The sequence below is a fragment of the Panthera leo genome, chromosome B3 (genome assembly GCF_018350215.1).
Source record: "Panthera leo isolate Ple1 chromosome B3, P.leo_Ple1_pat1.1, whole genome shotgun sequence".
Taxonomy (NCBI): domain Eukaryota; kingdom Metazoa; phylum Chordata; class Mammalia; order Carnivora; family Felidae; genus Panthera; species Panthera leo.
This window is the reverse complement of record NC_056684.1, coordinates 113042068-113064986: the sequence shown is the minus strand read 5'-3', so window position 1 is coordinate 113064986 and position 22919 is coordinate 113042068. Positions and strand designations below refer to the sequence as shown.

Sequence of the window (22919 nt, the reverse complement as noted above, 5' to 3'; positions counted from 1 at the left end):
TGTTGCTTCATGTTGTTTCCTTGTTGAGATCCTTCATGCTCTGATGCTTTCCTTGTTTTCCCTCATAACCCTCATCATAATTTATTCAAGGTGATCCTGAATCAAGACATTCCTCCCTGATAGCCCATAAGCTCTGAGAGGGCAGAGGTCATTTCTGCTTGGCTCCCTGCTGTACCTCAGCATAATGCCTAGTACACTGTAGGAATACCATAAACATTCATCAAATGAATGGATGGAATGAATAAGGAACAAAATACATGAAAGTCTTTTAATAAAGGTATAAAAACCTGTATACATATTAGGTATCACAATAATGAGCATATGACAAAATCTGATGATTATTAGATAAACTAATGTTAAATCAGTAAAAAATTGTATTGTGTGAAGGAAACCTCCTCTTCAAGTTCTATAAAACACTCATTAAAATTGATCTTGGAACATGTCTTTCAGTCAAATGGAAATGAATTATCCCAATTATTGACTTGTCAAAACATCCTCTGCCTCTACCTCCTGGAAGCCAGATATAGGCCTCAGATGGTAGAGCTGAAAGGAATAATTGAACAGGGAACCTGTTTGTTCTCAGAGAATTTTCATGGCCTTAATTCAAGACAGGATTATGTATTTTCACGAGTAAGCAAAACCAACTGTGCTAATCTGAGAAATTCATTGCTACCCTGGGAGTTAATATATCTAATCCAAGTCACCAGGAAAACTATGTTCTATTATCAATTCACATTCAAACAGGAGGAAAATAATAGCATTATAATTCAAACTAGACACAATAAAGTGATTCTCTTGGGAATGTCTTCAGGGACGGGTTGCTTACACTCCAATGGATGAAGGAATCCCTAAGGCGAAAGGATTCCTACCTCCCCATTTCCCTACCAACTGTCAGACCTCAACCGATCCTCCGCTGTCTAAATGGCCTTAGAACACTCCCCAGAGGCCAATCTTTGATCTCCAGGAGAAACAATGCGGTAACTGCCTCACTATGGGGAAAACTGAACCACGGTCTGGACTTGGGAACCGGGAGATAGAGGACTGGGGAGATTTCGCGAGAACGCTGGTGGCCAGAGGGCTGTGGGAGAGCTGGACGATCCTAGAGGTCCTAGAGGCTAGATGATTGAGGACTTTTTGCGTGTCAGAGCAAGGGTCAGCTTCTCTGAGCAGCTGGAAGCACTAAGCTTAGGACCAAGCTGTGGACTACATTTCCCAGATGGCTTTGCTCCGTGGGCTGTCGTACTGAGACTAGGGCGTGTCTGGGAGGAGCAGCCACAGTCCGGCAAGGCTTGCTGGGGCATCTCGCTCCGCTTGTGCAGCCCAGCAGCCAGCCAGGATGGTCGGGGTCCTGCTCCTGCTCCTCCTTCTCCCCTTTTTCCTGTACATCGCTGCACCCAAAATCAGGTCTGTGCAAATGTATTGCCTTCTCTTGAGAAGAATTCAGGGGGGCGTTAGTCCTCACCGAAGCTCTGTTCTCCAAAAGAAGGAAAAGGAAAACTCCCTGGGGGGCCCCAGTAGGTCGAGGCCCGGAGTTCGGTTGGTCGGAGGAGGTCCAGCTGTCCTGGATGCGGGGGGACGAGAACAGGAGACTTCGGGCGGTGGGAGGGGGCTGCATTCCGCAGCACCCCACTTTGTTTCTCCGATCCCTTTTTTCGTCTCCGCAGCCTTTGCTTCCCGCTCCAGAGAACCCCGTGTGCAAGGCTACCTCCAACACTTAAGTTTCCAGCATTGGGGGGTTTTAGACCCTAAAATGGAGTGAGGACCTCAACACTGTTTTCCCCTTAGCTCCCACGCCTTGGACTGAGTCCTATCTGGCTTCTTGCTTCCAGCCTTTGAAGTACAATGGAGCGATTCGACTTTTTGCTTTCTGAAACTGTTCCTCGATGGGAATCGTGGTATCCGCAGACCCATTGCTTGATCTCTTGTTGCTGTTAGATTCGCTTTTTTTGTAAAGGAAAGAAATGAAAGGGTTTCGTCCTTGGCGGTATCCTGCCTTCAAGAGCACGACTCATAACCTGGGGTTTGGGGGTGAGACAGAGAGCTTGAGGGGTAATGCTTTCTGGACCTAGTGACACAGTAGCCAATGGCTGGCTGAGTGACACAGAAAATCGGCGGAGTTGCACAAAGGCGCCTGCTGATTGGTTCTGAGTAAATCACCAGTAGTGACGGTGGACCAGTGACTGATGAGACACAACCCTTTCTGGGTGGGGGAGGGGGGAGGAGGGGCGTGGTCACCACCCAACGTCTTGCTCCTCTTCTAGTTCTTCCTTCCTTCTGAACACCTCGTGCTCCCACTCAGATGAAAACGCTTTTTATTTTCTTTAAAAAAAATTTTTTTTAATGTTTAATTTATTTTTGAGAAAGAGAGCATGAGCAGAGGAGGGGCAGAGAGAGAGAAGGAGACAAAGAATCTGAAGCAGGCTCCAGGCTCAACGCTGTCAGCATAGAGCCCGACGTGGGGCTCAAACACCAACCGTGGGATCATGACCTGAGCCCAAGTCAGATGCTTAACCAACTGAGCCAGCCCGGTGCCCCGCTTTTTATCATTTTACACCACAAGATTCTCTTACCCAAATAGAATCTCAAGGAAAAGTTGAACCTGAACTGAAAATACTGCTCACGTCTCTGTGAGATTTTTCTGAGGAAGATTATGCTGCAAGGGTCATATCTGCAAACGCCTGGCTAGGTCATGGGAGCTAGCCCAGAGCTAGACTTTTCATAGTTGGTTGTCCCTTTCATTCCTGTTGGTAAGGAGAAGAGCGAGCTCAGTGGAGGTCCTGATAGTTGTTGCTCCTGGAGCTAAAACTGAAAGGATGTGAGAAACTGAGCAAGGAGGCTTTTCTCTGAGAAGGAAGATAGCCGTAGGTGAGCACCATGAGTTAGTTTGCTTCCTATCGGCCTGTGTCCACTAACCAGGTAGCGTTCATGGCTAGGAGTGTGTGCTTTGCAATTCTCAAGTTCAATGAAAAATACTGACATGCTCTTTAAAATTGTATCTCCTAGTCAAGAGATTCTTTTTACTTGAGTCTTGAGATTTGCAGAGAAGAAAAAGAACAATTTGAGACCTGTTAATCCCTGTTTGTGCATTCATTTCTGTGGAAAAGAAGGATAGCACAGTGCTTAGGAACAAGAACACTCAACCAGCTCCACTTTGTACTGATTTATGTCTTTTCTTGAATAATTAAAAAAAATTTTTTTTAATGTTTATTTTTTATTTTTGAGAGAGAGAGAGAGAGAGAGAGAGAGCGCGCACGAGTGGGGAAGGGGCAGAGAAAGAGGGAGACACAGAATTTGAAGCAGGCTCCAGGCTCCAAGCTGTCAGCACAGAGCCAGACATGGGGCTGGAACTCACGAACTGTGAGATCATGACCTGAGCAGAAGTCAGACGCTTAACTGACTGAGCCACCCAGGCGCCCCTAATTTATGTCTTTTCTTTGTCTTAATTTTAATTGTGTGTGTGCATGCGTGTTTCTGTTTCTGTGTTTCACCTCAGGTTGACAAGCTTTCATAATTTTAACTTTTTTGTTGAATTATGTATCTCTAGGCCATAAAGTGCCAGTTGTGGGCAGATTGACATTAAGTGGACCAGTTCTTGCTTGTAGGCTGAGTCTTGTGATTCCCCAAGCCTGTTGAAGAGCTCAAACTGAAGCCAGGTGCCTGGACAATCAAATATTTATCTAGTTGTTATACTGCAAGGGGCAGCTCTAAGGTTTGCCATTACAATAAAATCAATTTTGTTCTTGAGCAAGAGCAGAAAATTTTTCTTCAAACTTACTTAAATCTGTAAAGGGACAGTACTAGAAAGAACCAAAATAAACCTTAGCCTGGGATTGGAAGACATGGGGGTTGCAGGAACCTCTGGCCAGGGCAAGGAGAATGAAGAACTGATGAGCTCTCCCTTCCTCTCTACAGGAAAATGCTGTCTAGCGGGGTGTGTACATCAACTGTCCAGCTTCCTGGGAAGGTAGCTGTGGTCACTGGAGCCAACACAGGCATCGGAAAGGAGACAGCCAAAGAGCTGGCTCAAAGAGGCAAGATCATCTGCTTCTAATTCCCTCCTGCTACTGCCATTTTATCCCTCACAAGGATGACCATGCTCACTATTTCCTCCTAATATTGGAATTTAAGAACCTTCCAAGTGTCCCACAGATTCACTGGTCTCAACCTAGTATAATGCTCTGCATGTAATGGATACTTAATGAATATTATTTATTTTTCCTTTTTGATTTGCTCACCAGATACCTCTGTCGTGAAGTAGGGGTAAAATTCCGATTAAAAAAAAAAAAAAACAGTAGAAAATTACATTCATAAGTCTATAGGTCTGTAATGTCCACTCCAAAGCAGAGCTGACAGTTTGTCTCTTTTATATGTTGATTGACAGGAGCCCGTGTGTATTTAGCATGCCGGGATATCCAAAAGGGGGAATTGGTGGCCAGAGAGATCCAGACCATGACAGGGAACCAACAGGTGTTGGTGCGGGAATTGGACTTGGCTGATACTAAATCTATTCGAGGCTTTGCTAAAGATTTCTTAGCAGGTAAGTGTTGAACCAGAGATTATGTTTTTGGTCTTGCAATCAACATAGCAGACTTAGCTAAAGGAAAAGGTCCTTCTCCCTCTTTAATACGTAGAAATACTAGATCGTTTATAATAAAAAACTTTCATTCATAGCTGACTCCTTAGTAACAAAGGGGAATCCTCAAGAGGCAGAAATAAAAAAAAATAAAATGGATTTAAAAAGTCATAGCATGCAAGGCACCTGGGTGGCTCAGTCAGTTAAGCGTCCAACTCTGGATTTCAGCTCTGGTCATGAGCTTGTAGTTCATGGGATTGAGCCCCGCATTAGGTTCTGCACTGACAGCATAGAGCCTGCTTGGGATTCTCTGTCTCTGCTCCTTCCCATTCTCTCTTTGTCTCTCTCAAAATAAATAGGTAAACATTAAAAAAAAAAAAAAAGTCCTAGTAATGCATAAGAACTAAAGCCAAAAATCTCACGGAAGTATCTGAACTCAATATGAGCTTTAGGGTCTGGAGTCTAAACACTCATACAGGGACAGAAGATAAGGACTCAGACCCTGAGAGCTGGGGAGCTGTATCTCAGGCTTCACATAAGGTTGGGACTCACAAAAAGCCATCTTGTCCATGATAAAGAGGCATAAAAAAAACCTCGCCACCAGCTCTAAGGCATGACAAAAAAGCTCATCTTCTCTTCAGGACATAGATGGTTAGAGAGTCATCTGTAAGATATTAGAACCTCAAGTTGGCATCATCTATGGGGGAGAATTTATTACATCACCAAATGATGTAAGAATCTTGAGCTGAGGAATTAACATAAAATCCTATAGAATCACATCAAAATCAAATCCAAAAGTAGTCTGTAGGCATCCCCTCATAATACAGGGATCTTGGCCTCCCTAAGTAAACAGCTTCTGCTGATATGAGCTTATAGTTAGAAATTAAAAACCACGTGAGAAAATAAACCAGGAGAAAGAGTTGTCATATGTAACAAAGAGGTGAAACCAGTATTTCTTTTGGTGCCTTTTGGAGTTCTCCAGTATCAGGGGTACATACAGAACATCCTTTTTTCTCCTGCTTGGATTCTTCCCATTCAGCCCGGGAAGTCTTTCTATTAGGAGAGCTGGGTAGAACACTTTTTCGAAAGCAATGAGTAAGTAGCTCCTTAATTGGAAAGATCATAAAGGCCACTTGGTTGTATAAGATGGAATTTTGCTCTGTGCTAAAAGTATGTAGGATTCAACTACAGTCTTAAATAATGAAAAACAATACAAAATACATCTAAAGGGGAAATGGAGGAAAGATTGAAGCCGTGGGTCCCCATTTCTAAGGCAGACTTCTTAGGTATCACCGCTGTGGCTGGCTGCTTCCACACTACATCTCTTCCCTGCAGAGGAAAAGCATCTTCACATTTTGATCAACAATGCAGGAGTGATGATGTGTCCCTACTCTAAGACAGCAGATGGCTTTGAGATGCACATGGGAGTCAACCACTTGGGTAAGAAATCTGGCCTCATCACAAAACTGGAGGAAACCTAAAGTTCTCCTTGGCAAACTTAGGGGTCAGATTGAGCTGTCCTTGTGATGCGATTGGACACTGGGCCCTAAAAGACCATAAGTGAATAGCGAATATTATGGTCCTGCCTGAAAGCCCAGGGATAAATTTGAGGCCCACTTGAGGCTACACCAACTTTTTAATCTGTGATTTGGATTCAATTTACTTTGGGGCATTTTTAACAGCCTAATTGGACTGAGGACTGTGTTGCTTTCTTTGTAGTGATCTTCACGGCGAACATTAGGTAGAGGCTGCCTGCTCTTAAAGAGTGATATTAATCAAAGTTGGAAGAAGACAGGACTTCATATTCACATGTTCCAGATCCCCCTCATGGATGGATGGCTGTCCTATTTTCCTAAACCCTCACTGAGCTTGTTCTGTAGTTGATAATGAATTAATGAGGCAAAAAGCCTTATTCCTGAATCTCTGCAGAGCTCACCACGACTCCCTTAACCCTGACGTTGGCCTCGAACTGTATTAATTCTAGTTTTTCTTGTAGGTCACTTCCTCCTGACCCATCTGTTGCTAGAGAAGCTGAAGGAATCAGCCCCATCAAGGGTAGTGAATGTGTCTTCCCTAGCGCATCACCTGGGGAGGATCCACTTCCATAACCTGCAGGGTGAGAAATTCTACAATGCAGGTCTGGCCTACTGTCACAGCAAGTTAGCCAACATTCTCTTCACCCAGGAACTGGCCCGGAGGCTCAAAGGTAGGCTTAGAAGAAATGAATATAGAGATATAAGTCAATGGGAAGTAGCCAAAAGCCACAGGAATACATTCTGTTTTCGGGAGCCTATCCTCTGGATAAAACCTGCTTTCATGACTATAACTGGGTATTATTTTAGGAAGTAGCCCAAAACTGAATATTGGAGGTGGCTGGCAGGAGATGGGGAAATTCTGACTTTGAGTCATAAGGCTTAGCTTTAGTACTTATCAGCCGTGTGACCTGTAGCAAGCTACTTAACTTTTCAGGACTTATTTCCTCATAAGTAAAATGGGATTATTTTATAGGTTATTGTCCTTATTAAGTCAGGTCTCATGAGCAAGCAAGGTTTTTTACTCATAATGAGACTAGATAGAAGGGAGGGACCTGAACTGGCACTAGATACAACCATTAGGATAAAACAGGTGCTAGGACAATGGTGGGAGGAGGGGGGGCGGGATGTTGCCCCCTAACAGCAAAAGGTTAAGTAAGAGAAATGCATGCTTGAAGAGGGAATTCTCCAGTCACAAATACACAGAGGTCCTTAGCACTGTCCACTCTGAATTTTCAAGAAAAAGAAAGGTAATCCAGGGTGGACAGCTGGAGTTACTTTGGAGTTGAGGCAGGCAGAATTCTGGCTCAAGAAGTCAGACATAGAAGCCCCATTGTTGGGACAGGATCATCAAGTTATGTGGACAGCAATGTGGGGGAAGGAAGCTGTGGTCAGCTCACTTCATATGCCCAGTCTATGCCTAGGACGTGACATTGTTTATCAGCTCAGGATGGATCAGAGTAACTGGATGGTGAAAACTATCCAAAGGGTTGGTAGGGGAGCTAGGGTGCCCTTGAGGTGGAGAGATAGACCCAGCCATGAGGATCCGATAAAAGCAGAGGATACACAAGTGAGGAAGCCTGAGAGATGTGAGGATTAGGTGGGAGACAGCTGTGGTGCAATGAAGGCAACCTGGGCATAACAGAGGAGTCGTTCATTCATCCATTCAGCAGTCAAGTATTCAGTATCCATGCTCTTCTATGCACTGATTCAGGGCTTGGAGATGGAGTGGTGCCTGATACAAGTACAGTCCCTTCTTTGATTTGGTTTAGATCCACTGGGGGAGGGAGATAATAAACAAGTATTTATACATTATCACATGTAAAATCAGTCTAGGAATACATGAATAATTCTCTTTGTAATAAGTTCCAATAATATAGAGCTAAAAGTGAAAAAAACCCTTTACTTAATCCCCACTTTCTCCCTTCTTTCTCCCCTCAAGGAACCACTGTCAACAACTTGATGTGCACCTGTCAATCATTTTTTATGCATTTATATACGTGTACATCATATATAAGGAACTGAAATTCCAACACAATATTTTGGAGATCTTTCCATGTTGTACATACAGATTTACCCCATTCCTTTTGTGGGCTGCATTATATTTCGCCATATAGATGAGCCTCCGTTTATTTATTAATTTCCTTAACAACATCTGGAATGTTTCCTTTTTGTTGTTGTTTAATTATAATTGTAAATACTATGAAAGGGGAAGTACAAGGACCTATAATGGATTGGGGTGGGTGCTTATTCAGTCTAAGGGATCAGGGATTTCTCTAAAGAAATGAGTTGCAAGCTAAGCCTTTATATAAGATGATTAGAAATTAAATGGGTTACAGAGCAGGTGGAATGAGGCATCTGAGGAGGTTGAGGAACATTCCAGGCAGAAGAAAGAGAATGCACAAAAGTCTTGGCTCAGTTTGAGAAATGGAGAGGCTGCTGTGGTTAAAATGAAGAAAGCAAGAGTAAGAGAAATCTGACCTGAGACTGGTGAGGTCGACAGGGGCAAAATCCTTAGAGGCTATGGTAAAGATTTTGGTGTAAGAGCAGTGGAAACCCTTTAAAATGGGGGCAGGGCTGTGTACAGCAAGTGATTTCTATAGTCTAGGTGATTGATGACAGTAGCTTGGACTACAGTGGTAGAGATGGAGGGTAGTGGACACTCCTAAGAGATATCTAGGATGGGAAAACCCTAAAGCTTGTTGAGCATGGTAACGTGGGGAATCGTCAAGAACTGCTGTGTGGGCCTGCCTGGTCGGGAGTTAGGAAACACTGCAAGATCCAGGTTTGGCCTTAAAAAGTATGAAGTTAATTGAAGACCTATGTGTCTGCATTACTATGGGTCATCTAGAGTAGATGTCAAGTTGGAAATAATATATATCCACAGTCCTTCGTCTGCAATTATGAAATCCACAAAGACATGAAAATTCCATTTTTTCAGAAGCTTGACACCAAAGCTCATTTGGCAACAAAATCTCACCTGTACCAGGGAGATTAGGTAATAAGCAGTATATGTATAGGTGTTCGTATTATCTTTCCAAAATCAATAAAAATTTGGAAACCTCTTTGGCATAGCCATGCATGAGTGTCATTTAGCACTTACCATGCACCAGATACTGTTCTAGCCTCTTGTACATATGAACTCATTTAATCCTCAGAACAACCTTGTGAGGTGCAGGTATTAGGATTATCCCCATTTTAAGAGGAAACTGAGTCACAACATCAGGAGCTTGCTCAAGGTCACACAGCTAATGAGTGGTAAAGCTAGGATTTGAAACTGGGCGGTCTGCCCACAAAAGTTCATGCCCTGAACCACTACATTACACTGCCTCTCGTAGTCAGTTCAAAGGAGTATAATGTACCAAAAAATGTGCATACCGTAAAGTTATAGAGAGGGATTTTAGCAAGCCATGAGAACTCCAACATTTGAAGTTTGAGTAGAAGATGATGAACTGGCCCAGGAAGCTAAGAGGAAGCAGCGAGAAAGGATAGGAAAATCAGGAGTGTGGGGTCATGGAAGCCAATAAAAAGGCAGCTTTGAGAAAGAAGTAGTCAGTAGTGTCAAGTGCTACTAATAGGTTGAGTCCTGGCTCTACTGTTTGCTAACAGTTAGTAACCTCTTTGAGCTTTAATCTTAACCTGTGAGATGGGGAGATATAAATTACTGTGAGGAATGCTTGTAATACTGTTGGGGGAAGGGAGTCTTCATGGGGTCAAATGTTTATTCGTATCCTCTGCTCTCTTCGGCCATGTGGCAATATCAAGTCCTGTCTTCCTCTCTCCCAACGGCACCCCCATTAGGCTCTGGCGTTACGACGTATTCTGTACACCCTGGCACAGTCAACTCTGAATTGGTTCGGCACTCACCTTTCATGAAGTGGATGTGGTGGCTTTTCTCCTTCTTCATCAAGACCCCTAAACAGGGAGCCCAGACCAGCCTGTACTGTGCCATAACAGAAGGTCTTGAGATTCTAAATGGGCATCATTTCAGGTATGAATATATCTGTTTTTGAAGACGGGGTTTCATTGCTCAAAGGAAATAATTTGGATTTGTACTCTTCTTATAAAGTACATTGGGCAACATAGCTTTTTTTGTTGTTGTTTTTTAAACAACATCTTTTGGGGCGCCTGGGTGGCGCAGTCGGTTAAGCGTCCGACTTCAGCCAGGTCACGATCTCGCAGTCTGTGAGTTCGAGCCCCGCGTCAGGCTCTGGGCTGATGGCTCGGAGCCTGGAGCCTGTTTCCGATTCTGTGTCTCCCTCTCTCTCTGCCCCTCCCCCGTTCATGCTCTGTCTCTCTCTGTCCCAAAAATAAATAAAAAACGTTGAAAAAAAATTTAAAAAAATAAATAAATAAATAAACAACATCTTTTGCATCTTTTTTTTTTTTAAGTTTATTTATTTTTTTGAGAGAGATAGAAAGAGAGATAGAGATCAAGTGGAGGAGAGGCAGGGGGGTGGGGAGGCAGAGAATCCCAAGCAGGCTCCATACTGTTGGCGCAGAGCCCAATATGGGGCTCAAACTCACAAACCATGAGATCATGACCTGAGCTAAAACCAAGAGTCAGATGCTTAACCAACTGAGCCACCCAGGCACCCCTCTCTTCTTTTTTTTTAATGTTTATTTTTGAGAGAGAGAAAGAGTACACAAGCAGGGGAGGTGCAGAGAGAGAGGGGGACAGAGGATCCAAAGTGGGCTCTGTGCTGATAACAAATAGCCTGATGCAGGGCTTGAACTCACGAACCATGAGATCATGACCTGAGCCAAAGTCAGACGCTTAACTAACTGAGCCACCCAGGTGCCCCAGCTTTTGTCTTTTGACTAGGGTTGTTACCTTTAAGAGGGGGACTGACTCATTCACATTTTTCATGGTACTTGTAGGTTTGATTTTCTCCATGCCATCTTTTATTAATATGGCTGTTTCTTTTCTTCCTACTTTTTCTTATGTCCATCCAGTTTTCTTTGTTCCTTTTTGGACTCCTTGTTTTGTTTTGTTTACATTAAAAAATTTGTATTTTTCTATTGTCTTCAGGACTAAAATAGTATCAATGGACTCTGTTCTTGAATAAGTGAAGACTTTTAAAACTTTTTATTGTAGAGGGTTTTGAACATACACAGTCGTAGGTAAAATAGCATGTTGAATCCCACAGTACAGCCTCAACAACCATTAAGCCATAGCTAGTGTTCTCCCATCCCATCCACCAGCCCTTCACATATTTTTTTCCTCTCATGTTATTATTATTTTTTTAATGTTTATTTATTTTTGAGAGAGAGACAGAGCACAAGCAGGGGAGTGTCAGAGAGAGAGGGAGACACAGAATCTGAAGCAGGCTCCAGGCTCTGAGCTGTTGGCACAGAGCCTGGCACGGGGCTCAGACCCACAGACCGTGAGACCGTGACCTGACTTTAAGTCGGACACTTAACCGAATGAGCTACCCAGGCACTCCTCCTCTCACGTTATTTTGAAGCATGTCTCAGACATCACATAAGATTGAAATTTTAGCATGTTTTTACCTCCTCTTCAAGATTATGTGGAAATAACTTGCACTTTTAGAGAAAGGGCTGCAAATAAATTAAAATTGGAAAGAAAGGTAGATAGATCATGAAAGGCCCATAATGCCAGACCTGGAGAGGAGCCACAGAAGTTGTTTCAGTAGAAAGAGAAATAATCTGCTCTGTGCTTCAGAGAAACATCCCTGCTGACTTTGTTTAATGAATGGATAAATAACCCAAGTGAGAGATAATGAGTTCCTGATTTAGGGTAATGACAGTTGGAATGCAAAGAATGATTAAGAGAGAGAGGCCCTGAAGAGGCAGAATCTTTACCACTTGATGAATAATTGAATGAGAGGTCGGGGAGGAGTTGGTGACCTGGGGGTCAAGCCTGACTTACTATGAGGTTGATGATGACATTAACTGAGACAGCAGAAATGGAAATATAATGTGTATAGCTTAGGGTTCTCTGATTGCAAAGCAGTGGAAACAGACTCAAGCTAACTTGAGCAAGAAGGGAATTTATTAGAATATGGGGGTTCTCCTAGGTCCAAAGAGCAGACTGAAGAGCCAGGCTTAGAACACACACAGTGGCCAGTCAACTGGCCGGGGCACTGTTGCTGGAACGAGTATATGCCAACTATCTTTAGTCTTTGTTTTGTTGCTCACCATCCGCTCTCTAGCAAGGAAGCACTAGGTCTTCCATCCTCACATCCTCACTCCCTTGGTTAGGGGAAGACCAGCACTTGATTAATGGGCTCTCCAAACTGTGGGAAAGAGGTAATTTTACAGAAAGGAATCAGATTGCTGTTGCCAAAAGAATGTGGAATGGATCAGTTGCCCTCTATAATACACCTGGCCTTATACATGTTGAGTGAGTGCATATCCATAAGTCATGGAGTAGAAATGTATAGCAGATAGTTGGAAATGTGGGTCTGAAAGTCAGGAAGATAAATTTATATGGTTTTATACACTAGAATGATTTTCCATGAATGACTGGATTCTTCTTCCCTGGAAATTTTAAGGTTTTGACTGAGTAATCTAAAGAAAGCCGGCCTCAAATTCATGACTTAGTAAATATTTAATTGGCTTTTGAAGAGCCTTTCCAGTGCCAAGGATTCTCAATTGTAAGCATTTTGAAGATCCAACAGCAGCTGTGTTGACCACTATCAAGAAATGAACTTAAGTCTGTCTTGACTGAAACATTAGAAACTTTGCACTAGTTTTTCTTCCTGACTGAAACCACAAACCTACTTTTGTCTCTATGGATTTGCCTGTACTGGATGTTTCATATAAATAGAATCATATAATATGTAGCCTTTTGTGACTGGCTTCTTTCTCACTTTGCAAAATGTGTTCAAGGTCATCCATGCCAAAACATGTATCAGTACATCATTCCTGTTTATTGCCAAATAATATTTCATTTTGTCGATGTTCCACATTTTATTTATCTCTTCATTAGTTGGTGGGCATTTGGGTTGTCACTTTTTTTAATTGAATAATGATGCTATGAATATTCATGTACAGATTTTTGTATAGACATTTTTCTTGGTTTATATACCTAGAAATGGAATCCCACTGGAATATGGGTCATGTTAACTCCATGTTTAACTGTTGAGGAATTGTCAGGGTGTTTTCCAAAGTGGCTGCAGCATTTTGTGTTGTCATCAGTAGTGTATGAGGGTTCCAGTTTCTCTCTCATACACTGCCCTTGCAGTGAGAGAGTGACACAGAGTGTGAGTGGGGGAGGGCAGAGAGAGATGGAGACACAGAATCTGAAGCAGGCTCCAGGCTAACTGTCAGCACAAAGCTCAACGCAGGGCCCAAACTCACGAACCGTGAGATCATGACCCGAGCCAAAGTCAGACACTTAACCAACTGAGCCACCCAAGCGCCCCTCTGTCCTTTGTTTTAGCCATTATAATAAATATGAAGTAATTTTTCTATTTATGTTCTTCTAGTTTTTCTCATTATGGTTTTCATTTGCATTTTCTTGCTAGTGATGTTAAGCATCTTTTCATGTGCTCATATTTGTTTATCTTTGTTGGAGAAATGTCTATTCATATCCTTTGCCCAATTTCAAAATGGATTATTGTCTTTTTATTGTTTAATTGTAATGATTCTTTATATAGTCTGGATGCAAGTCCCTTGTCAGATGTGTGATTTACCAATATTTTCTTCCACTCTTTGGTTTGTCTTTTTACTTTCTTTATGGTGTCTTTTGAAGCAGAGAAGTTTTTGAGGAAGTCTAATTTATTGACTTTTTTCTTTTGTCACTTGTGCTTTTGGTGTCCTAAGAAACCATTGCCTAACTGAGGGGCACAAAGAGTTATTACTATGTTTTCTTCTAACAGTTTTATAATTTGAGCATTACATTTCAGTCTATGATTCATTTAATTTTTATATATGGCATGGGGATAGGGTCCTGTTTCATTTTGAATGTGGATATCCGGTTTTCCAAGAACTGTTTGTTGAAAAGATTATTCTTTTCCCATTGAATTTTCTTGGTAGCTATATTCAAATTCCTTGGGCTGCAATAGCAGAATACCAGAAATTTATTTTCTTACAGTTCTGGAGGAAAACAGTTTTCTTATAGTTCAAGATCAAGGTGCCAACAAGATTGATTTCTGGTTTCTTCCTGGCTTGCACCGGGCTGCCTTCTTGATGTGTCCTCAGATGGTTTTTACTCTGTGTGCACACTCCTGGTGTCTCCTCTTATAAGGACACTAGTCCTATTAAATTGGAGCCCTACCTTTTTGACCCTATTTAACCTTAATTATCTCCTTAAAAGCCCTTCCTCCAAATACAGTCACCTTGGGGATTTAGGGATTCAACATGGATTTGGGGGGACATAATTCAGTCCGTAACAGATTTATCAAAAATCAGTTGACCATAAATGTAAGAGTACTTCTATACTTTTTTATTTTTTCTTTTCATTTCTTAAAAAATTTTTTAACATTTATTCATTTTTTGAGAGACAGAGACAGCATGAGTGGGGGAGGAGCAGAGAGAGAGCGAGACACAGAATCTGAAGCAAGCTCCAGTCTCTGAACTGACAGCACAGAGCCCGATGCAGGGCTCGAACTCACAAATCGTGAGATCATGACCTGAGCCGAAGTCGGATGCTTAACCGACTGAGCCACCCAGGTGCCCCTTTTCTATTCATTTCTATGTCTGTCCTTATGCCAGTAGAATAGTCTTTGTATTAAGTTTTGATATAGGTCTTTTTACATATACTGGTTGATACTACCCAAAATCCTACTGGAAATATCAGCACCATGACCATGCTGATGCATAACCACACTTAAGTAGCTTTTTTTTTTTTTAATTTTTTAAATGTTTATTCACCCTTGAGAGACAGAGAGAAAGAGTGTGAGCAGGGGAGAGGCAGAGAGAGAGAGAGGGGAAGACACAGAATCTAAAGCAGGCTCCAGGCTCTGCACTGGCAGGAAGAGCCCCACATGGGGCTTGAACCCACAAACCATAAGATCATGACCTGAGCTGAAGTCGGACGCTTAACGGACTAAGCCACCCAGGTGCCCCAACACTTAAGTAGCTTTTACTGTGGTATTTGAATACATTTTACAGCATGTCATAGCTTATGACACACAGCACTTTCCATTGTGTCCATTGTGTGTGTCATTTGCTCTTCATTGTAACCTTGCAGAGAACATCAGGTATATATAGAGTCTACAGAGGCTTACAGAGGCCAACTGAGAGAGTCATACAAAGCCTTTTGGTTCTCGGTGATGGTCTTTTTACTCAGCAGTGACAGGTTGTACTGGTCATGCTGGTGAGTTCCCTTAAACAGAAGTACCAAGAAGCCTTGTTTTGTAAATTTGAAGATATCTTTAAGTGGTGTTTCTCAAAATTCTATGTGTTTTAGAGGAAGTGGCTGAAAACAGATAACTGGGCCTCAACCCTGTTCTGATTCAGCAGGTTTGGATGGGGCCTGACAATCGGCATTGCTAACAAGCTTCCAGATGATGGCTCCTGCTAGTCCATAACGCACTCTTTGATTAGCAGTGTCTTAATGGACGTAGTGTTAGGAGTTTGCTTCATGTACTTATTTCAGACTTGCCAAGTTTCCTTTTCATCTTCAGAATTTGCTTAGAATGTCCTGGAAGCAGTTTTCTTAAAATAGTATAATTTTTAAAATTGCTTCTTATGTAACTTAAAAGATTGCAGTTCATTTACTCAATCACTTTATTGAATGCCTGCTGTGTACTAGATGCAGCGAATATAAAAATAAGTAAAAGGGGGCACCTGGATAGCTCAGCTGGTTAAGTGTCCAACTTCACCAGAGGTCATGATGTCCTGGTTTGCGGGTCTGAGCCCTGCATTAGACTCTGTGCCGACAGCTCAGGGCCTGGAGCCTGCTTCAGATTCTGTGTCTCCCTCTCTCCCTGCCCCTCCCCCCCATTTGTGCTCTGTCTCTGTCTCTCTCTCTCTCAAAAAATAAATAAATGTTAAAAAGATTTTTTTAAGGGGCACATGGGTGGCTCAGTTGGTTAAGCATCCGACTTCGGCTCAGGTCATGATCTCATGGCTCATAGGTTCGAGCCCTGCGTCAGGCTCTGTGCTGACAGCTCGGAGCCTGGAGCCTGCTTCGAATTCTGTGTGTGTCTGTCTCCCCCTCCCCCACTCATGCTCTGCCTCTCTGTCAAAAAGAAATAAACATTAACAAATTAAAAAAAATTTTTTTAAATGAGTAAAAGTCTTTGAGAAAATTTCTGATAAGTGCAGAGTTTGAATACCCCTCCTGCATTTGTTTTTTTAGATGTTTATTTATTTTGAGAGAGAGTGCGAGTGGGGGAGAGGGGCAGAGAGAGGGAGAGAGAATCTTAAGCAGGTTCCATGCTCAGTGTGGAGCCCAATGTGGGGCTCAATCCCACAACTGTGAGATCATGACCTGAGCCAATATCAAGAGTCAGATGCTTAACCCACTGAGCCACCCAGGCACCCTGTCTCTCTCCTGTATTTAATGGGGATTTAAAATAATAACACAGATATTATAGTTAAATATATACATATAGGGGCACCTGGGTGGTTCAGTTGGTTGAACATCTGGCTCTTGATTTCAGCTCAGGTCATGATCTCACAGTTCATGGGTTCAAGTCCTGCATTGGGCTCTGTGCTGGTGATGTGGAATCTGATTGGGATTCTCTCTCTCTCTCTTCTCACCTCCCCTGCTCTCTCTCTCAAAATAAATAAACATTTACACACACACACACACACACACACACACACACACACACACACATATACAGCAGAATATAAAGACTTACTGCTATACATTACATATCAAACAGAGCATTCTCATCAGAGGTAGTCTAGTGAGGAGATCTAAATGGTAATTACATTTTCTCTGGGGTAAGAATTGGAGAATGAAGAGGTAAGACAAAGACTGGCCCTATGAAGTGTATAGAGGGCATGTCATCCCTGGGTTGTTTTTCTGTCACATTCCTTGTTCGAGGCAGAGAACAGATTCCATTCTTAAACCCTGTGTTTTAAGTCTCTCTCTTTCATTTCCAGTGACTGCAGTGTGGCGTGGGTCTCTGCCCAGGCTCGGAATGAGACAATAGCAAGACGGCTATGGGATGTCAGTTGTGACCTGCTGGGCATCCCCATGGACTGACAGGTGGTAGCAGTTGGACTCAAGAGAAACCTATAGCAGACTACTCAGTACTCCCTGCCAAAATGATTCTCCTTCATGGTGACCAAAATCGTCAGTACAAAGAAAACAAATCTTCCAGCCTTTCCTGCTTGATGTCTGAGAAAAGCACAGTGTACATTGCCAGATTCATCAAAACACCTTGCATTTACTCCAGATTTAGTTTGCCCTTATTACTGTCAGTTGCAAGAGATATCAGACGATAAGATCCTCAGATGACCTGCGAGCTGATATTTGCCGTCTGAAACCTACTACCTAGGAGAATCTTAGCTATGGCAAGGTCAATTTATGGTAGTTTGGATTAGTTTCTACCCTCTTTGTTCACAATATAGTTCCTCCCAACCACCATCCAACCTTCATTTCAAGAGGGCCACACTGCAGCCTCAGCCGAACTCTGAGTCACAGTGGCTTGACTCAAGAGCAGGACTCATCCCTCACCTGTTAAGAAAACCATCATATGCTAACATCTGAATTATTTCCGGAAACTCTTAACTGAATCTGGATTATGGCATGGCTTTATCTCTTGACAACCTAAAGCCACTGCTATTAAAACACTTTCCAACATCTAGACCACAGAGAAGAGCTTCCTTTTCTAAGAAGTTTGTGGGGTTTGGAGGATGGCAGAAATAAAAATCAAGCTTAAACTATCATTTTCTTACTGTTTCTCAGACCAGCAAGTGGGTAAAGAAAGGGGCAGTATGGGAAGATAGACCATCTACCTGACTTTAGTTAGTGACCCCAGACCGATGGAGGCCTTTTTGTGTCTTAGTTTCTCTTATAAAACCAGAAGAAGGAAAAGGCTATTTGGTGATTGTCACTGAGTTTATCTTTGTGTTCTTCTGTAGTCACACAGTGGGGCTTATTTTCACAGAATTCAAAATAACTACAAAGGAAGAGTATTAAACTGGACCCTGGTGGAAGCAAATGTTCAAAGATGGAGCAAACAGTGTCATCCAGTCTTTGATACAAATGAGTAGACCAGCAAAGGGAAGTCAACTCTGTATATATGGTTAACTACTTACCCAGAAGCACATGGGTAGCAGGGAAGAAGTCTAAAACAAAAATCCTGGAAGATAATGCATGCAGTAAAGGGACTAGTTAAGGACTTAAAAAAAAAAAAAAAAAAAAAAACAACAACAAACAAAACTAAAGATGGTAATATGTAACTGGAAGAATTGAGGGCGAGCACCTGAGTGAGCAAGACTGACACTGTACTGTCTTCATAAGCACCAATCAACCAATGTGGCAGAAAAAGTCCCAAAATAAACCCCCGCCCATTCTTTATTCAGCAAAATTATCCTAAGGACGGATATTGGTAATTTACAGTCACTATAGTAATCTTTCAGGGCATTTCCTTACATTATCTTAACATGATTAAAATGTCTATTTGCTAAAAATCTACATTTAATTTGGAGAACTTTTATCAAAAGTAATGCTGCCAAAGGAAATTGGAGGAATAATAATGTTCTTATCACTTGTTTAGAATATGTTATTCTAATAGACTTTGATTTTCTTGGACTGACAATTACATATTCACTTTGGTGGGGTAAAGAGTTATGGGACCACAGTCTTCTCATATTTGTAAATGGATATTTTGTTGAACGTGTTTTGACCATCAAGCTATATATTTAAAAATGGTCATTTTATGGAAAAATTGGAAATTTTTAATAGTTAAGTAGCATAACTAATATTTTACTTAATTTATGTTAAACTATCAATGACAAATAAAAATTTTTTATTATTTGTAATGTTTTTACTTACCTAAATAAAAGCTGTAAGAATTAGAGTCAATGAAAGAAAACAATTAAATGAAAGTTTAGCTATAAGAAGAAAATGCTTTTCATTATTATGGTTATACAGTCATTTCTCATTTTTAAGGATAATTTGTCTCAGAGTCTAACCACAGTATGGTCTCCATTGAAATGCCATTAACTTTGGTTGTGTGATAATTTGATTATTCATTCACTCATTTCCTGCTTTTGTGATGCTTTTCAAACATTTTTTTCCATCTCAGGCTATTATGCCCCCCTTTTGCACCTGTCCTTTCTAGAACAGAGTTGTGGGACTTAATCACATTACACTTCCACTAACAACCTCAGATTTTGCTATCTCTATATTCAATGAACATTAAGAGCTCAATGCATTTGTTGAATCAGTGGTCATGAATCAGTCTGATAAAAATAAAGTTCCAGGAGATATATGAATCATCAAATCACTTCCCCCTGAACAGTCCTATATCGTTTAATATGTTTGGGAAGTTTTATATATTGGGCTGCCAAGCAAACATTTCAGAAAGGGCTTTGATAGGAAAATCATGAAATAAGTTGAAAATAGAAATTCCCTGCCATGGAACCATGAAAACCCACGTTGCAGAATAGGACTTTGTCACTGTTAACACATTACACGTAGTGGGAAAGACACCCGATGAAGCAGAGTGCGCCTTGCTCACCACGTTATAAAATAACCAAGCACAGAGAGTGAATTTTTTATTCACCAACATATGCCCAGATACAGCATAATGACATGCTGAACATTAACAAATACCTGCTGAGGGGCACTTGGGTGGCTCAGTCAGTTAAGCCTCTGACTTTTACTCAGGTCGTGATCTCCTCGTCCGTGAGTTCCAGCCCCGCACTGGGCTCTGTGCTCACAGCTCGGAGCCTGGAGCCTGCTTGGGTTTCTGTGTCTCTCTCTGGCCCTCCGCCACTCACGCTCTGTGTCTCTCTCTCAAAAATAAACATTTAAAAATACCTGCTGAGTGAATGAATGCACCTAGGCGAGCACAGAGACTAGAGGCTGCGAGCGTATTTGGGGAGTCACTGCCTAGGGACTATTTCTGAAAGCATATGGCTCTGGGCGTTTGACCGCTCCAATAAAACGTGTTTTGTTTTGTTTTGTTTTGTTTTGTTTTACCGCTGCAGGGCAAGCAAGGAACCTGCCCCAGCTCTCTCTCAAGGGCTGAAAGCTAATGTTTAGTCAGGACGCGAACTGAGGAAGTGAGAGACGCCAGACGAGGCGATGATAGCGAAGATGATTTCCAAACGCTTACGGATACCAAACTACTGCTTGTCAGCACTACCCACTGGGCCTGTGGCGTTGACAGAACCACCGCCCCCGCCAGCGCGTGACTTCGGAGTCCGAGTGGCTTCCACGCCGAACTACAGCCCCCGGCATGCACTGCAGCGACCGCCCCCTCACCGGAAGGCGGGGCCCTGGAGACAGGCGGTCGCGCTGCCAGTCCCGCGGGTCCCCCACAGTCCCTTCCGTTATGGCGCTCTCCCCAACCCTGAGCTGGGTATTTCCGGGGCTTCAGGACTCCGCTCGCTCCGATGCACCACCACCCTCCCAGGAGTCGCCCAGGCGGGCAGCCCACCAGACTTCCCGTCAGGCTTTCGCGCCCGCCTCTCCCTCAGTGACGGTATGAAGGGGGTGGGCGTTCCGGCTCGGGAGGACCCCGCCGCGGCCCCGGAAGCGCCTCGTCCCCGGCGGTGGTGGCGGCGGTCGCCGTGATGCCTGCGGGACTGGGTGGCTGACCGCCGGGATAGGAGCGGGGCCAGTGCCCAAAATCTCGGTGGCCGCTGCTCGAGCGCGGCCTGCGCCATGGCCACCTCCGCTGCCTCTTCGGAGCATTTCGAGAAACTTCACGAGATCTTCCGCGGCCTCCATGAAGACCTGCGAGGGGTGCCGGAGCGGCTCCTGGGGACAGCGGGGACAGGTGAGGCGAGGGTGGGACGCGCCGTGGGGAACTCGGCCCCTTGCGCGCTCTGGGAATGCGAGCTCCCCACCCCCTTCTCAGATCGGGTCCCTCTTCCCTCCGCTGCGCATCCTCAGACACGCCCCCTAGGGTTGGCTGGGTCTCGGCGCCCAGCATTTCTCTGCTGCTCCTTGAGGGTGCTCAGGGTTGGACCTCGGAGTGTCGTCTCTTTGGGATTCTCTTACTACTGTAGCCGTCAAAATTTTCTTGTGTCATTTTCACCGTGGCAAGAAGATCATAGGAGACCTTAAGTCTGTGTCCCTGTATTTCAGTAAAATTGCTTTCTTTTGTAGCTGTCTGTGTATTTTGCTTTATGAATTTTAGAGCATTATTCTCAAGAGAAATCCATAGTTTTCACCAGACTGACAAAGGATACGTAGCACCAAAAGGGCCAAGAAGCCAAAGGAAACATAATTGTGGAGTTGTTGAATGATCAGGTTTTGTGGGGGAAGTGGTCTTTAAAAATCAGGACTGTGAGTTTAGGTGTGGTCCCCTTCCCAACTTTCTGTCATTTGACTTCAAAATTCAGGTTGCTGCAAGCTTTGCTTGGAGGAGTTAGTTTTCCAGTAAAATCTCTAGGAAGACCTGTCACAGCTCTTTGCCACTCAGAACAAATATGTCTTGATGGCAAGACTTGATAAGACTTTATTTTGTAGTTTTTACTAAGGGTCAGAGCTTGAGTGTTTGCTCTGTGAGTTTCCTGAGGTCATATGAATTGAATAACTCTGGTCAGAATGCCAGAGAATGTTAAACATATTTATTGGGAGAGGCTGCTGTGTGCCAGGCGCTCCCCTAAATGATGGTAGTATTGCAGATTATTGCAGTGAGGAGACTTAAAATCTTTGTTCTAGTGGGTCCCTGGTAATATATAAATATTAAGAGAAGAGTTATGCAGGGCAAAGGAATGGAGAACTGTAATAGTAAACAGGGTGGCTGTGAAAGTCTTCTTTGAGAAGGTGCCATTTGAGCAGAGACTTGAATGAAGGGAGTCCAGCATGTGAAAATTTGGGAGAAGTGAGTGTGAGGAGAAAAGAATAGTATTCCAAAGTTTCCTTAAGCACAGTGAGCTTGGTAAGCATTGCAAAGGTTCTTAAACAGAAATGAGCTCTTCTAGGAAGAGCAAGAAGGCCAGCGTTTGCCAGTGAAATGAGCAAAGGAGACAGTGGTAGCAGATGAGGGTAAAAAGAGTTACGCAGGGCCAGGTCACGTGTGGCCTTGTAGAGCACAGTGAAAGATTTGCACCTTTTTCTAAATCTGATGGGATGCACTTACAGAGTATTGAGCAAAAGAGTGATGGGATCTGATTTACATGGTTGAAAAATAGACCATTTTTTTTAGTCCAGTGCTGAATTAAATTTTGCAGTGGTGGTTTCTGGAAGGGTAAATAGTGCAAAAGGGTATTCCATTTTGAAAAATAGAAAACTGGGGCGCCTGGGTGGCGCAGTCGGTTAAGCGTCCGACTTCAGCCAGGTCACGATCTCGCGGTCCGTGAGTTCGAGCCCCGCGTCAGGCTCCGGGCTGATGGCTCGGAGCCTGGAGCCTGTTTCCGATTCTGTGTCTCCCTCTCTCTCTGCCCCTCCCCCGTTCATGCTCTGTCTCTCTCTGTCCCAAAAATAAATAAAAAACGTTGAAAAAAAAAAAATTGAAAAATAGAAAACTGAGTTCTATTTGCCTTTATCATCTACTTTTCTTATTGCTGCAAAGAAGATAATCAAAAAGGTGTGAATATCTAGCCAAGCACAAAATACTCTTTTTTTTTTTTAATATTTATTTATTTTTGAGAGACAGAGACAGAGAGCACGAGTGGGGGTGGGGCAGAGAGAGAGAGGTAGACACAGAATCCTAAGCAGGCTCCAGGCTCTGAAGCAGGCTCCAGGCCGTCAGCACAGAGCC

The 22919-nt window shown here is 43.1% G+C and overlaps 2 protein-coding genes across 6 annotated transcripts in view; both read left to right on the top strand.

Moving 5' to 3' along the window:
• The first annotated feature begins 377 nt into the window (after positions 1-377).
• On the top strand, positions 378-17922 carry RDH11 (retinol dehydrogenase 11). 5 transcript variants are annotated; one of them, XM_042943581.1, is made up of 8 exons: positions 2458-2865; positions 3545-3653; positions 3913-4031; positions 4382-4537; positions 5909-6013; positions 6570-6779; positions 9907-10096; positions 17134-17922. In XM_042943581.1, the coding sequence occupies exons 3-8, from the start codon at positions 3917-3919 to the stop codon at positions 17234-17236; spliced, it is 879 nt and encodes a 292-aa protein (XP_042799515.1). In that variant the 5' UTR covers positions 2458-2865; positions 3545-3653; positions 3913-3916; the 3' UTR covers positions 17237-17922. The 5 variants fall into 5 exon arrangements, with proteins under 5 accessions (XP_042799514.1, XP_042799517.1, XP_042799513.1 ...); XM_042943580.1 differs by lacking the exons at positions 2458-2865; positions 3545-3653 and adding an exon at positions 378-977; XM_042943583.1 differs by lacking the exons at positions 2458-2865; positions 3545-3653; positions 17134-17922 and adding exons at positions 1294-1404; positions 12624-13011.
• Positions 17923-20768: 2846 nt separating this feature from the next.
• VTI1B (vesicle transport through interaction with t-SNAREs 1B) overlaps positions 20769-22919 on the top strand; it is a 30848-nt gene continuing 28697 nt past the window's right edge. Inside the window, exon 1 of the mRNA XM_042943578.1 lies at positions 20769-20987. Within this exon, the coding sequence (XP_042799512.1) occupies positions 20873-20987 (115 nt within the window). The 5' untranslated portion in view covers positions 20769-20872. The remainder of the gene's footprint in view (positions 20988-22919) is intronic.

What these genes read in the sequence shown, in the direction of transcription:
- RDH11 (XM_042943579.1), top strand. Translation starts at nt 1,337, where the DNA reads ATGGTCGGGGTCCTGCTCCTGCTCCTCCTTCTCCCCTTTTTCCTGTAC. An exon ending in CAAAGAGCTGGCTCAAAGAG is followed by an intron (nt 4,032 to 4,381) that starts GCAAGATCATCT and finishes GTTGATTGACAG; the next exon opens with GAGCCCGTGTGTATTTAGCA. An exon ending in CTAAATGGGCATCATTTCAG is followed by an intron (nt 10,097 to 17,133) that starts GTATGAATATAT and finishes TTTCATTTCCAG; the next exon opens with TGACTGCAGTGTGGCGTGGG.